Consider the following 16,527-nt stretch of genomic DNA (forward strand, 5'->3'; position numbering starts at 1 on the left):
GCTGAAGATTACATGCGTAAATCGAATAACTTTTGAGTATTTTCTGAACTAAATTGGGGAAAAAAAAGAAATTTATTGTATAACTGCCTGAAAGAAGGTATCAATTGATATGAAACATATTGATGCATCACAGTCAGTTTGGTCGATGGGAGTATGGGGGATAATAAATGTACAGCAAGACCAAGGTTTGAATACAGTAAGCAAGTACAAATGGGCGTAGGATATTTGTCTGTGTAATCGCGCACGGATGAACAAGAGTCGTACAGGGAACACCAATGTGGAGAACTACATCAAACCAATCTTCAGTGGAGATCCTAGAAACAAGCTCTTGGACTAAAATCGGCACAACTACAATAACGACCTCATGAATTACTTCAGCTAACGCAATTTTGAAAGCTATGTCCCGAAAGTTTCTGTTAACCTTGCAAACGCTGTTTGACGACAATGTATGACAAATCCCATATAATTTTTATAATGATGAGATACAAGAATGCTAAGTAATTAAATAAATAAATAAAGTGGCTTTTGACTATTGTGGCAGACATGCACTGACACTACAGTGATCCAGTACGATGTTTCCACAGGCTAGTTGGCTAGGGGTGTGGTGATTATGGGTGATGTACCACATACTATTACAAAGACTTCCTAAAATTCAACTATAAATTCAAAACACAGAGGCTTCGTTGCCTGTGGAGTCGCGGCATTCGTACGTATTTTGTTTTTTAAATGGTTTATCTTTGCATTATAAAACCTGGAAGTAAGTTGTTGGAATATCTTCAAGTCTTCACCCGTGTAGCGTAAAGTTCCTTGCAGTCCAGCTGCGTGCGTGTTGTGATTATATGTTTATGTGTATATGAATGTAAATAGGGGATTGAAGTGTGGAAGATATGGAATCAGATATATTTAGGAGTGCTGTGACAAGCGTGTTAAATAACTGGACTGCATTGCAGGTAGTTAGAAAATTAGTTTCTGTCTATTTCTAAATAATTTTGTGTTATTTCTAGTTGCACTAAAACCACGCAGTGATAAGATAGCTGGTGTCTACTTTTTTGAATCACTGACAAAATTCTGCTGTATCATTGCTAATGCGTTGCTGTTGTAAATGCAGGGGTGACAGTGAAGTAATAACGCCTAACTTCTCACATGAAACATACTGCAGCTGTCAGGCTGAAAGACGCTTTAAGAAACGTTAAATTCTTTGACGTAAGTTTTTATTTACAGCTTGCCGTGGAGCATGGAATGGGGACACGTGAAACGGCACAAAGTTTGGTGGACTATGTAATAGAAACCTTTGTTGCCAACGGTAAGTGTACAATATCACAATAATAAAAAAGATGATTGTATAATTTATTAATATCTATTTTGGTGTTTCTTCTGGTGTCATAGTTGCCCCGTGATCGTGTATATACTGATCAAAAGTATGCTTTATGTGGGACACACAGCCTCCACTCTTCTTGCTCGAGGGGACTGATGACCTCAGATGTTAAGTCCCATAGTGCTCAAAGCCATTTGAAACATTTTTCTTCTTGCTCTGAATATCTTTTTGACGATTAGGTTCATATGAAGACTTGGGTGTTGTCTTAGTTTGCAGAATTTCACTCACCATTCTATACTTGTGACCAACTCTGCGTACACCATTGACGAGTTGGTAAGAGTTGAATTTTGCTCCGTCATCTAGACAGAACCATTCGGTTTATGTATATGGAAATTAGATAGCTTTAAGTTTTCTTCAATCTGATTTGAAGTGAGCAATTGAGAACAATGGGAAAATCAAAAAACACTGAAAACAAACCTAATTAGCCACCTTGATGAGGTAGATAGGCCCTAAATCTATGGGTTGAAGAGTTGACAATTTCTGTAACCTGTATTGCAAGTAGCAAATGTAAACAAGGCTATTTTCGTATGATACAGAACTAGTTATCTGTGACAAATGTACATGGTCACGTAGATACTAAACTAGCAATATGACACACATGTGTTTGATGTAATTCACGAGGCAGCAACATAATGTTACTTGCTTTGTTGTTGCTTCACTTGGTGAATTTTGTTTCACATTTCTTACTATTGTCCTTCATGATGGGCTCTTTTGAATGTAAAGAATGAATAATGTTGAAAACCTTGTTGTTGGGAAGGAAATGTGGTTACTGAGAGAGGTATGGTCTATTCATAAAGTGGTGCATTCAGTCTACTTCTTTTTAAGTTATTCTACTGTAAATTAGCTCTAAAATTTTGTAGATGTTAATGTAACAAGTTTAAGGTGTGGCATCACATAGTCACTAGAAGGAGCTGTAATGTTTATTTGCGAATAACAGCAGCTTTTGATGGCCTTGTGAGGCCATTTTGTAACACTCAAGTGGTACAGTGGTTGGAGACAAAGTAGATGGAATGGTTGAGTCGGATCCAACCCAATCTATCTGTGATGAGGTGTGTGTGGATATAGGAGAGGAGGAGGAGGAGGAGGTTAGAGTTTAATGTCCTGCCAACAATGAGGTCATTATGGGTGGAGCACAAGCTCAGATTAGAGAATGATGGGAAAGAAAATTGGCCTTGTCCATTCAAAGGAACCATCCTGGCATTTGCCTGAAGTGATTTGGGGAAATCACGGAAAACATGACTCAGGATGACTGGATTCGGGTTTGAACCACCGTCCTTCTGAATGCAAGTCCAGTGTGCTAACCACTACTCCACCTCACTCATTGTGGATATAGGTGCACAGTATGTAGGCCCTAATATGATTGAATAATAAAATTTACTGATTGTTTGTTACATGAGAGAAATCCTTTTTGTAGGCATAACATAAAATCATCAACCCTTAGTGGTCATCAAAGCACCTACACAAAGTGAAACACAATTCCTGTTTTTATACAAAACGCACAGCAACATAAAGAAAAAAAATGAAATGTTTCCAGAAATAGAATAGAAATATCATATTTCTGCTTCCTCATAGAATCATCAGTCGCATGCCTAATGGACAGTAATGTTTAATGTATGGTCTCTACATATGCATGAATTGTCTTTGACACAAAATTAATTTATTTCTGTCTTTCAAAGGATTGCACAAGTTGCATCTTCTTCAGTTTATCTGCAAATTCAGGTTGTGTGTGACAGTGGATTGTTCCTCTTTTTTCCTAACAATTTAGCAGTTATCAAATGAAGAGCTTTCAAAATATGTTGGTTGGATATTCTTTTTCCCATCAAGGGTTTGGTCAAACCCAACATGACATTTTCTAGATACGTGGCCCATGCGCATACTGGGAATGAATCTTCATTCATATTACTTTCTGAAGCAGTATCTCCATGGCTTCCTTCGGGTTTTCCATTTGGTAGTTTCGTCTTTGCAAAGTTTGTCCAACATGTCCACTCCAGCCTTTGTTAGATAATTGAATTCAGAAACATTTGGTTTGCTCGAGTCATCACTTATTGTTCCATTTTTGTGCATTGTTGACATTAGGATAACTTTATTTGTTCTTTTTAAAGATGAAAGAAACTAACTTTTTCTTGTTGTGATAGACAAACTTTACAGTCCCAGTTGCGGCTGTTGATAACATGGATGGTGGTATATCATGCTTATTTTTATATAGTATATCAGCTAATGGAAGTTTCCTCTCAGTCAGTTTCTCTGCCAACTTATGTGAAGTGAACCAAATATTGGAGTTATTGGTTGTTGACTTTTGATTGCTCCCTGTCACTGAGTCAGCAAGTCTTAGAACATACTGAGTTGGTATGAATGATTCATCCTTCTTGTTTGTTCTTTTTCAATATATGCAATGTCTGAAATGCAATAGAACATTGTGGTGTCACACAATGAAATTATTTTTAGACCATACTTATCAGGTGTTGATGGTATTAACACTCTGAAGGGACATCAAGCATGGAAACTTACTAATGTTTCATCCATCATCAGATACACTGGTGATTAATAATACTGCAAATAAAATCCAATTTTTATTGACGTTAAACAACTTAGTGTTGTAATAGACAGCGTCAAAAAATACAAGGATAGGTTCCAAAACACAATACAATACATACATACAGGTTTTTTTAAGGTACCAATTAGTTTCTAAAAAATATACAGAAAAGAAAAGTATTTACAGTTATACATCTCCTTGGATCAAATTTTTCACAGAATATGATACCGCCTATATTTCCACTACATGCTATAATCGTCATTCATTCTGGAGGTGTCTCAAGTTTTCTTCGAATTCCAGAATGTTGTAGTTTGTATTCAGAATCAGCCATTTTTTTAGTTTCTTCCCTAGTTGCTGTACTGGCATTTCCCTCAGTGTTATAGGCAGTTTTGGGTTTTCTTTAGCCTTACCTGGGACGTGTCAATGTAATGTAGAGCACTTGCCCGCAAAAGGCAAAGGTCCCGAGTTCGAGTCTCGGTCGGGCACACAGTTTTAATCTGCCAGGAAGTTTCAATGTAATGTTTATTTCTTGTGTTGTGTGAATGTACCTCCCCCCTTACTGTGAAGTTACTCTGATTTTCTTTGATGTCTGTCAGACAGTGGTATATGAATATTGCAGAGAGAGTCATTATTTTCAGCTTCCTGAATACTGGTCTGCATGAGTCATTGTCGGGTAAGCCCTTTATACCCCTAACTGCCCTCTTCTGCCCCTTAAAAACTTGCTGAGCCCCTGAAGAGTTTCCCCAAAGTATTATTCCATAGACCAGGTGCAAGTGTAAAAAGGCATAGTATGCCTCTAACATTTGGCTCTTACTGACACAAGTCCTAAGTTTGCACAATAAAAAAATTGCTCTGGACAGTTTCTTGCATAGTTGTTACATATGTTCGCCCCAGTTCAAATTCGGGTTGAAATAAACTCCTAGCAGTTTGACAGATGTATCTGCCGTCCCTTCTGGTTTCAACTTACTCAAATGAAAATATATTGTCTCTGTTTTATTGCCATTTAAGACCAATTTATTGCTTTGCAACCATGTGGTGGAGTTTTCTACCATGTCTGTATTTTTGTCCTGTAAAGTTTCCAGATTTCCGTCTGATGTTATTAAGGTGACGTCATCAGCATATAGAATTGATTTGTCTGGCAAGTTATGTGGGAGGTCATTGATATACACTAGAAAGAGAAATGGGCCAATTACTGATCCTTGAATAACTCCGGTTTCAATTTTGAGCATGTCTGATAGTTGGTTCTCTATTACGACCATTTGTTGTCTGTTATCAAGGTACGATTTTATTAGTGATAACTGTGAGCCCTTTATTCCGTATAGTTTTAACTTAGGAAATAAGATCTCATGGGAAATAGTGTCGAAAGCCTTACTGAGGTCTAAGAGTGTAATACAAGTATTAAATGTAGCTCGAAATTGGTAACAATCTCGTTGATGATATTGTCTACAGCTTTAATGGTTGATTTACCTGTCCTAAATCCAAACTGAGCATTGTTAAATAAATTGTTCGTTTCAAAGTACTTCAATAGTAGTGTTTTCATGCAATATTCAATGACTTTTGATAAAATAAGGACAGTCGAAACTGGTCTGTAGTTATTTGGACAGTCTCTGTCCCCTTTCTTTTTATTGGAACCGTGATAGTCATTTTTAAACTACCTGGAAAGATTCCTTACTCAAGGATGCAATTTATGAGATAAGTTAACGTTAACAATATTGTGTCTGAGATTTGTTTCAATATCGCATTAGAGAAACCGTAATAATCCTCGGTTTTGGAGTTACTCAATTTTGCAATTATTTTAGACACATCTCTAGGGGTGACTTGTTTCAACTAAAATTTAATCCCCTAGCTCTACCTGCAGTATAGTTGCTCACTCTATATTTATGTGTTAACTTGAGATTGTCAGTGGGTGTAGTGTTTTTAACACTATTTACAAAGAACTCATTAAGTATGTTGGGTGCAATAGACACTGATTCCTTTCTTTCTTTTCTTCCTAGTTCTTTATTTATAACTGCCCGGGCAGCTTTACACTTATTTTTAGAATTATTGATAAAATTTTCATTGGCTCTTATCTTGGCTGCTTTTATTTCCCTTCTATAGACTTGTTTTGCCCTGGTATACCTATCTTTATCTGCCTGGTTTCCCTGTTTTTTTTTTTTTTTTTAAAAAAAATGAAGGATGATTGTAACCTTCCTAAGGGCTGCAAGTTCTGGAGTGAACTATTTGCAGCTCTGTTTCCTTTTCAAGTTATTTTGGTTATTTAGTACCTTTGTTATCTTTGGCCAGTATTTATTAATATTAAAACTAAGTGTTGATAAAAAGTTTGTAAAGGCCTCATTTACATTCTTACAGTTTAAAACTTTATTCTCCCAGTCCATCTCCCTTAAAATGAATCTGTTTTTCTATGTTCCTTTCCCCTAACATTCTGAACGTTTTCTGTTCCCTTTTATAATGCACGGTTCTTGTCATTGGAAATTTAATCCAGATTCCACTGTGGTCAGAGATGAGTGGATCTTCAACTCCGTATGAAAATGAATTTCTAATCCATGTTGGTGAGAATATTATCTAGGCAAGACTGCTTTCTTGTTGGTTGATCATTAATCAGATAGAAGTTGTTTTATCTTAAAATATTACATAATTGGGTCTTAGCATTTGACGGGATTAAGACATCAATATTAATATCCCCTAGATAAATTATATTGAAATTCTTGTATTTCAGTAGATGCTGTGTCAGTTGTTCCCAGTGGGGTTATAAATTTATTTGTCTGTGTCTGGGGTTCGGTAGAGTGAGATCAGAATCAGCTTAATTTCTGAGAAAAGAACACCTGCTACTTCAAATGACTGTGCTAAGCAGAAAGTTCCTAGATTCAATAACTGATGGTCTAGATGATTATTGTAACTCTTCAGGCTTTCCCGGCGATCTAATGACATCTTGGGTTGTCGGGTGTTCTGCCGGATATCAGCGTCGTACTTGCACGATATTTTGGTCACGTAGCTCGTGACCTTCATCAGGTGCGACCTGAGGCTGCTCCTCGAGTGGACCTGGTCCAGTATTTATGCCTATGGCCTTCCCCCTCCTCCAACGGCTGCAGGCGCTTCCTCTGTGGTCCGCGCCCATTCCCTGCGACCTGCTGGAGCGTTGCTGCTCCGTTTTCCGTCCGCTGCGGTTATAGGTGTTCCCTCTGCGGTCCGCGCCCACCAGTCCCACTGGCTGGGTGTTATTACTTCTTAGAAAAATTGAGACACTTCCATGACCAAGTCTCTGTCTGTAAAAACCTGTTTTTAATTCAAACCCAGATGGAACATAGAGAATTCCTTCAACCTCTGAGAGCCAGTGCTCATTAATACATAGAATATCAGATGGAAAATCTTCCAGAAAATTCTCTAGCTCATATATTTTGTTTCTCAGACACTGTACATTGATATGAAGAACACTTAAAATATCCTTCTCAGTATAAAAGTTCCCTAATTTCTGCTTGTATTCCCGAGTATTATGTGCTAGGGACCTTGTTTTACAATTACTTTGTAAAGCATTCTCAGTGCAGTTGTTATGGGTACATATTTCTAATCTAAAAAAGTATTACTTTCCTGACTGACTGAGCTTGAATAATGTTCTAATGGCAACCTATTACTAACATCTTTATACTTAGACAGTACAATTTTACAAATTTCATCACTCAGTAATCTTTTTCCTGGCTAATTTAAATGAAGTCCATGTCTGGTGTGCCTTTCCCTTTCAAGATTAGAAATATCAACAACTTGAACACAATGACTTAACAGAGTGTCCCGTATTTCCTGAAATGCAGCAAATTTGTCGTTAGCCGTTCTCGAGTCCCTAGTACTTTAATCATCAAATCTCAAATTTTATAGAAGGAATGTAACTCTTTTCTGCTATTTAGCACAATGGAAGATTGGTGCTCCATACTCCTCGGAAAAAATATCATTTCAGCATAAGCCAGAATCTTTCAAGACACCCCTCATGAACAAGAAACCAATGAAAGCCTTTATCTCAGTTACATTTGTTGAATGTAAAAATGAATTGATGGGGTCACTATATTTGAGCTTTGGGTATTCTATTTTGTTATTATTATGATGAACAATGTTTTCTATCATTTCATCAATCATAAAACCTCAAAATAAAGTAATCCTTTGTGCCTTCTCTTCAGGTCCAGGCAGGTGACTAATCACATTTGAATTAAGAGTTCCCATGAATATTTTGTATGTAAAGGCTTGTCAGTCCAGATTGTTTGCTCGTCCATTCCTAACCCAAAATTTCTGTTTTCGGTTCCTTCTTCACTCCTGTGCCTCTAACCCACATCATCAAAGTGAAAAACGTCATTTTCTATATCACTGTTCCTGACTTCCATTTTGAGACTCTGATGGACTCTTCCAGGTCAGGATCACCATCCTCTTGGTATGAAGGATCCTCCCAGTGACATAACTCAGCTAAAATAGCTTTAGGTGTGTGTAACAGTTGTTTCCAAGCCATTTTCATATCAAAACTACAAAAAAGGTTTGTAGTAAAATTAGTAACATTAGTGGTACTGTTGGGTTGGATATGACCCAGAATACATGTAGCAAGCCAAGACCACTTGTGCAATAATTACAGTCACTCCAATTGCCATCGCATGACTGGCTAGTAGGGTTCCTGACTGGCTGGACTGCCTGCACCAATATGGTAGAGCAGTGTAGAGGTATCAGATCTGATGTGCACCATACCATTTGAGGGTTAAGTACACACAAACTGTGCAGCACTGGTTACAGAAAATATTGTTAATGTAATAACTTTAGGTGATTCTCTTTATTATTTTCCTTGCTTGTTGTTCTTAAACTGGTTGCTTTTATTTACTGGAAGTGAAGCTTTTCTTTATTATTAGTTCTCATTGACTGCCAATAACCTCTAAAGTTATAAAATTATAAGGAAATAATTTTTTCCTGCTAAGTTGGCGTCTCTCTCTCTCTCTCTCTCTCTCTCTCTCTCTCTCTCTTTGTAAAATGCAGTATGTATGTTTCAGATGATATCAGTTGTGAAGAAATGGCTGATGTGTTATCAGAAGTCATGGATTCATTATTTCAAACAGTGTGTGAGGATAACTCACCTGACGAGGTTGGTGCTCTACTCTGGAGGTTCTATCAACATCACAGAGTAGGAGAGACTGACAAGATAAAGGAAATGCTGAGTAAATTACCACCTTGTCAGCTTTGGCTGTGTAAAAAATTAGACACTTCTGCTCCTGTTAAGGTAAACCTACTTGCAGTGTTCTTCTTCTGCATGGTTGTCAGAGTTCAAAACATATTAATGCAAATGAAACTGTCATTCTGCTTTGAAGTTCGTGCCAATATGAACCTTTGTGATAGCTGAAAACTATGTGCCAGACCAGGACACTTTAATAAATATTTGCCATTCAGAAGGCAGAAATCTTGAATTGAAAGATCTGGCACTCAGTTTTAATCTCTCTGGAGGGTTCAGTTTCTTACCTCTACAAAGTATTAATGTTTGGATCATAATTTAAATTATATTTTTGGTAGAGTGTTGAATTTTCAAATCTAGATATGTTGTAATGAGACAGTAAATGAAATTAACAAATGATACTACTGTGTTTTTAAAGTGTGTATACTAGTAACTTAATTATTTGTTTTGTTTACTTAAAAATGTGGAAGTGTGTGTTTGGGTGTCTTTGTTGTTGTGTGTATGAATATGCGTATCTTCAACAGCAAAAGTTCAAGAGCTTGAAAACTAGTGTAAGTCCTGTTTTCTGTTAAGTCCTTCTGGGCACTGCGCATCAGTCCAATTTAGTGAATGGTTGCTTTTCCCTCAGTTTACGTAAAAGTAGTAATATGTGCAAACTTATCATAGGGCCCAATTCTTAAGGCTATAACCTAATGGGGTGGATAGTGTTTAGTATTATTAAGCATTATAGTTGTATAGGTCACCACTACTTCTTCTGTCTCATTTTCAAAAACTGCAAGTGTAATGTGACAGTGGCTTGCAGAGGTGGTCATTTTCTGCAGTTCCGTTTTGCAAGCGTATAGTAACTGATTATAGTGATGTCATGTATTTTATGCTATACAGTGATCAGCAGTGTGCAAATAATGTTAATCTAATTGGGGCAACAGAAATAGGCACAAAACAAAGTTGCCACAACCATATGATTTTGGAACGAGACCTTCCTCCCTCAGTTGAAAAAGAGAGAATGTACAACTAAAAGATTCTGTACAAATATTGTCTAGTACAAAGATCAAGATCAGTTTTTTAAATTACATTATGTGAGAAGGTAAGTGGATCATTGTTTATTAATATACCAAACATGCGATTGTATTAATGAACATTGCTCCACCTAGCTTCTGCCATGACTGAATTAAAAAACATTAATCCACTTATTGAAAGTGGCAGGTTTTGCTGGCCATCCTGGTGGTTTCATCCACACGAACATTTGACTGTTAAAGAGTCATTTCACCAACACATTTGATACATTTTTGTGCCTCTGCAATTAATCCACGAGACATGCACCAACACAGAATGTCACCATTCAGAATAAATCACTTAAATTAGTTGACTTCGTAGCACTTACTGCCATAATGACAAAGTATTTCTCTTGAAACTTGCTAATACCCTTAAAAAACAGCAAGAAGACAATAGTTTCAATTTTGGCACTAGAAATAAGATGCCTCTCTTCTCACCTCTCATCGGTTACATCAAAGAATCAACTCACTGGCTATGCAAAACTGTTGCATTGCCAACCTACGAGCAGCAGATAAGCACTGCCATAACTGCCTCTGGCCCTGATATAGGCTTTTAGTGTGACATTTTTCCCAACACTGGATGACTAGGCAGAGACCTTAGACTCTAGAAGCCTGCATTTTGGCTGTTCAGGAAATGTTACACCTCCAAAATCATCTTGTTTGGCTCAAAATGTCTTCCTCATAATGGTTTCTTCATCCAAGGATAGAGGAAGAAGTTAGAGGGTGCCACGTTAGAATATGGGGCTGGGACAAAATTTGATAGCCCAAAGAAACAATGTGTATGACTGTCCCGTGCATGCTACCCGTTACACTCACCAACCCATGTAACCTTGGCAGGAGATTTCAGTAAAATATGGTCTTGTGATGCTTTGCCCACTATGAGCATAATCTGTTAGCACTACACTGTGGTAATCCCAAAAACTTGGCTACATCTTACTTGATGATAGTTGGGGCCTTGCATTTTTGTTGGTGGTATATTTACCATATTTCCACTGGTTGCTATGTTCCTTTACCTTGGGTTCATTGTGCTACACTCAGCACTCATCCATGATGATGGGTCAACTGAAGAAGTGCAATTGGTATGACAAAGTTTCAAAATTTCTGCTGCTGTCTAGGTTTGACAGGCTTTTTCTTGAATGTGAGCAGTCAGTACAGCCAAGGGATCAATGTGAGTTAACTGTCATGCTCCTCAAATCAATGTAGCATATTTGTTGGTGGCCTTGTGATATGGGCAGTTACCCTGCTGGAAGATGGCATCACCTTTGGGGAAGACATCAAACATGAATGGATGCAAGTTGTCTGCAATCGTGTCATGTAGTCCGCATCTGTTGTAGTACCTTCGATTCCTACCAGAGGATGGTGGGCACACAATGATGTGGTTACATTAAACAATGATATTACACAGGTCTGAAGAAGAAAAAAAAAAAAAAAATTGTCAGCTGCATGAGATAATGAGATATTTTTACTGAATTACATGTTTTAGAATGTGCTGATTTCAGAAGTGATGTCTATTTTTTCCTGTCACATAAGGTTTTTTTGCAAATTCAAACACAAAAAATTGGTAAAAGCACTCATTTATTCAAAATTATCAAACATAATATTTTTTTTTACAACCAATGAAACATTATTTTGAGACATATAGTAACAATATTATACTTATTCATGTATTTTATGAAACCTTTTCTTCTTTTCCTTGATACTTCGCCAAGTCCTTTTCTGATTTCCATCTGTAGTTTCCTGGTTAAGCATCCAACAGTGGTTAGCAAGCATGGTGACATCCCATCTTCCTTGGTACCGTCTTTCGATATCACGGACATCTTGGTGAAACCGCTCTCCCTGTTCTTCACTGTAAGCTCCCGGGTTTTCAGGAAAACTGTCTATGTGGGAGTGTAAAAAGAATAGACCTTCAAGCTCATCTTGCAGCCTTGAGCTTTGTATGCTGCAAGCATCCGTTGAACAATGGTTTTGTAATCAGGATCCTTAGTATTTCCCAAAAACTTTCGCACTACATCCTTGAATGATACCAAAGCTTCTTTTTTCTTCTCATTCATACTTTCCACAAAGAGGGTGTTGGTTAAAAGTTTTATGTCGAGGCCAGTGAAAACTCCCTTTGCCAACTTTGCTTCTGACAGCTTCGAGAATTTTGTACATAGATATTTAAAACAATCCCCATCCTTTTGCAGTGATTTTACAAATTGTTTCATCAACCCCAATTTGATATGGAGATGGGGCAACAAAACCTTTTCTGGTGATACAAAAGTAGTACTGATAACATTTTTCTCTCTCCAGGTTTTAAAGTTTCTCGGGGTGGCCAGTCACTCTTAGTCCCGTGCTGTTCTCTGGCTCTACTATCCCACAAGCATAAGAAACATGGGTATTTAGTATAGCCTGCCTTGTTGACCCAAAAGCATCATGAGTATTTTGAAGTCCCCACAAACCATCCATTGATGGTCTTGATATTTGATTTTTTTCTGAGGATAATGGCCAAATTGTTATAGTTTTTGTCCATATGCACAGAATGTTCCATCGGAAGCAATGCAGATATATTTCCATTGTGCAATAGTACTATTTTAAGACTAGTTTTGGATGACTCAATGAATAGGCACCATTCAGATACTTCATACTGCAAATTGAAGCAATGCATGAGTCCTTTCACATCATTGCAAAAAACTAAATTTCCTTCTTTTGAGAAAAACTGGGAAAATTATTTTTCTCGGTGTCTGTACCATGAAAATGAGGTGTCAGATGATATAAGGTTTTTATTTTTTAGTCTGGAACCTAACAGTTCAGCTGCGTCTTTTGAAAGACCTAAGTCTCTTACTAGATCATTGAGCTCACTTTGAAAAAATAGTTGAGGCCTTTCATTTTTGTCTGAAGAAGAAAAATCTGAGCTTGATTCACCCTGAGGAGGTAATGCAACTTCATCTTCCAACTCACTCACTGGAAGGTGGCTATGGGATAGGTATTTCAGAGCTTTGGGGCACCGGATGTGTAGTTGAGTCAGGGTTAGGATAACTTGTGCTTCTTTTGTTTTTTGAATTGAATCCATTTACGTCAACTGAACAGAAGTAGCAATCAGTGGTATGGCTTTTCTGCTCACGCCATATCATAGGAATTCCAAATTGAAATGCATTTTTCGTAACTTTAAATCACAAACAAAGATCTTCTTCACATCTTCTACATACCTTATGCGGGGATCATGGTTTATCTTGATCACCAAGTTTTAATATAAGGTAAGCAAAATAACCTTTCCTCACAAAATCAGTTATGTTTCTCTGTTGACTTTCAATAGTGTGCTCACCACAGATATAACAAAAACTGTTTCGAGAAATAACACAACCTCTTGTAGCCATGACTAGACAGAAACAACAGCACTGTTCACTTGAATAGCATTATGTCTACTGAGAGTTTCTCTTCATTTCATGCGAGATACAAATTGTCATTTGACTTGTCGCAACACGATGAAACTGAACAATAAGATTTTGCATTTGCTTCTGGCGCCTAGGAGTTCACAGTAAAGCCTGCAAGTGCTAACAAAGAATAGTTAACATTGTAAATTTTTTAAATTTAAGTTTATTTTATCAATATAATAGAGGGAAACATTCCACGTGGGAAAAATTTATCAAAAAACAAAGATGATGTGACTTACCAAACGAAAGCGCTGGCAGGTCGAAAGACACACAAACAAACACAAACATACACACAAAATTCAAGCTTTCGCAACAAACTGTTGCCTCATCGGGAAAGAGGGAAGGAGAGGGAAAGACGAAAGGATGTGGGTTTTAAGGGAGAGGGTAAGGAGTCATTCCAATCCTGGGAGCGGAAAGACTTACCTTAGGGGGATGTCTGCTTGTGTCTGTATATGTGTGGATGGATATGTGAGTGTGTGCGAGCGTATACCCGTCCTTTTTCCCCCTAAGTTAAAAAACCACATAGGTTTATTACCAATGAACATAAATACTGCAAAATATATATATATATTTATTATAATAGAAGGAAACATTCCACGTGGGAAAAATTATATATAAAAACAAAGATGAGGTGACTTACCGAACGAAAGTGCTGGCAGGTTGATAGACACACAAACAAACACACAAAATTCAAGCTTTCGCAACAAACTGTTGCCTCATCAGGAAAGAGGGAAGGAGAGGGGAAGACGAAAGGAAGTGGGTTTTAAGGGAGAGGGTAAGGAGTCATTCCAATCCTGGGAGCGGAAAGACATACCTTAGGGGGAGAAAAGGACAGGTATACACTCACACACACGCACATATCCATCCACACATACAGACACAAGCAGACATATTTAAATATGTCTTTAAATATGTCTGCTTGTGTCTGTATGTGTGGATGGATATGTGCGTGTGTGCGAGTGTATACCTGTCCTTTTTTCCCCCTAAGGTAAGTCTTTCCGCTCCCGGGATTGGAATGACTCCTTACCCTCTCCCTTAAAACCCACTTCCTTTCGTCTTCCCCTCTCCTTCCCTCTTTCCTGATGAGGCAACAGTTTGTTGCGAAAGCTTGAATTTTGTGTGTATGTTTGTGTTTGTTTGTGTGTCTATCAACTTGCCAGCGCTTTCGTTCGGTAAGTCACCTCATCTTTGTTTTTTTATATTTATATATATAAATCTATGTGATAGAGTTTTTTTGAATATTTTTCCTGTTTTTGGGAGGTCAAAATCTGTAAGTAAATGTTAAAAAATCCTACGCAGTTGTTTAGTCGCAGATCTGTGTTATTGGAATAGGAGAAAGAATTAAAATAATTAACTGTACTAAAGCAATGAAGAAAAGTAAGTTTATAATAAATTGCTCCATTATTTGCAATGGTTTAATGAATGAGTGATGAGTTACAAATATACCCTACTTCTTGTGAAGTTAATACATGTGGATACCCGAACATTGCTACCACAGATGAAATTTTGATGTCCACAGTGTAATATTGGATGATTACCATGTAAATTTGCACAAAATAGCTAACACCATAAGCATTTTAGAAGAAAGAGTGCTGTACATTTTATGTGAAAAATTAATTATAAGAATGGTTTGTTCAGTAATGGGGCTAATTATTTAAATGCTGGAAAATAATGAAATGAATTTCATACAAACAATGGAAAATACGGGGTGGTATAATATCAGTGTCCTGAAAAGAATACAGTGCTACTCACGAGACAGTGGAGATAGTTGCTGATAGTCAACTGTCTAACAAGTAGGCTTACACACACACACACACACGACCACTGTGTCCACCTGCTGAGGCCAGATGTCTGGCCTTGGCAGCCATAGATAGTGGTCCTGTGGGTGTGAGTTGCATATTTGTGTTTACTGACTTGTTTTAAGTAGAGTCCTATTGATTTTGCTTACGAGTTTGTTACTGTGAATGAGGTTTGGTTTCAGAATTTAGTAATAATGCAGCAAGAAAGGCTAAGTAGAGGTCATCTGTTAGGTAGGTTAGAGGTAATGTTTTCTGGGAATTATTTTCTTTGCAGAAGATTCACCACATTTTCCTGCCTCTGATACCTTTATTTTCCCACATGACATGATGATTTTGATTGGAAAACATTTTTGAGTCCAAGCAACACATTATGCTGCCTTTTGTTGGAAATTTTGTGTACCTTTCAGAAGTGTAGCTATAGATACATTTTTACATTTGCCAGTATTTATGATCCAGGCAGGAGGGTGCTGGTTGTCAGAATTTGGTAACATGTGAAATCTATGCAGTTTTACCTGTTTATTATGTACGATTTTCTTTCAACAGATGCGAAACCTGCAACCTTTACCAGAAGCTATGGATGCTGAGGAAAGTGAGTGGACAGAAGTGAAATCAAGAAGATCTAAGAGAACATTGAACAGTGCTGCAGATGAAATTGATAACAGTGCTTCACATATGGGGGATGTGATTGGTGTTTCAGGAGATCAGGACGAGATGTGTACATAAAAATAAATTGAAACAAAACAAAAAACACGCAGTTCTATTTCTCTCCAAGTTATAAAGAAATCATATTTCCTACCTAAAGGCATATTCTTGTAAAAATGCTAAGTATTATTTTTTTTTCCTTTTAAAATCTTGCAATCATATTCAGGAGATACAAACCTATACTCGCAGCACTGTAATGCCTGTAGTTTCACAGAACAGCGAAATGCACTTAAAAAATACTGACAAAAATCTTTGATGTAAAACTTATTATTGTTACAACAAAGTGCACTCAGTTGATATATTTTTCACTTAGTCTAAGAGAAATGATAAAATTATTTTGGCTTCATGTGATTTTTTTTTATCATGTAAACTGGCATCTGTCATTGTTTTAGTTAAATTTACCAATCTGAGTGTATTCATGTTGTTCTCAATTGTTCGTGATTTTACTGGACAGGGAATGAAAAGACT

The 16,527-nt window shown here is 37.2% G+C and overlaps 1 protein-coding gene across 2 annotated transcripts; it reads left to right on the forward strand.

Annotated features, from left to right (window-relative positions):
• The first annotated feature begins 793 nt into the window (after positions 1-793).
• Positions 794-16,107, forward strand: LOC124798586. 2 transcript variants are annotated; one of them, XM_047262049.1, is made up of 4 exons: positions 794-950; positions 1,222-1,303; positions 8,921-9,147; positions 15,901-16,107. In XM_047262049.1, the coding sequence occupies exons 1-4, from the start codon at positions 888-890 to the stop codon at positions 16,078-16,080; spliced, it is 552 nt and encodes a 183-aa protein (XP_047118005.1). In that variant the 5' UTR covers positions 794-887; the 3' UTR covers positions 16,081-16,107. The 2 variants fall into 2 exon arrangements, with proteins under 2 accessions (XP_047118005.1, XP_047118004.1); XM_047262048.1 differs by having other exon boundaries at positions 818-950; positions 1,109-1,303.
• The last annotated feature ends 420 nt before the right edge of the window (positions 16,108-16,527 follow it).

The sequence above is a fragment of the Schistocerca piceifrons genome, chromosome 5 (genome assembly GCF_021461385.2).
Source record: "Schistocerca piceifrons isolate TAMUIC-IGC-003096 chromosome 5, iqSchPice1.1, whole genome shotgun sequence".
Taxonomy (NCBI): Eukaryota; Metazoa; Arthropoda; class Insecta; order Orthoptera; family Acrididae; genus Schistocerca; species Schistocerca piceifrons.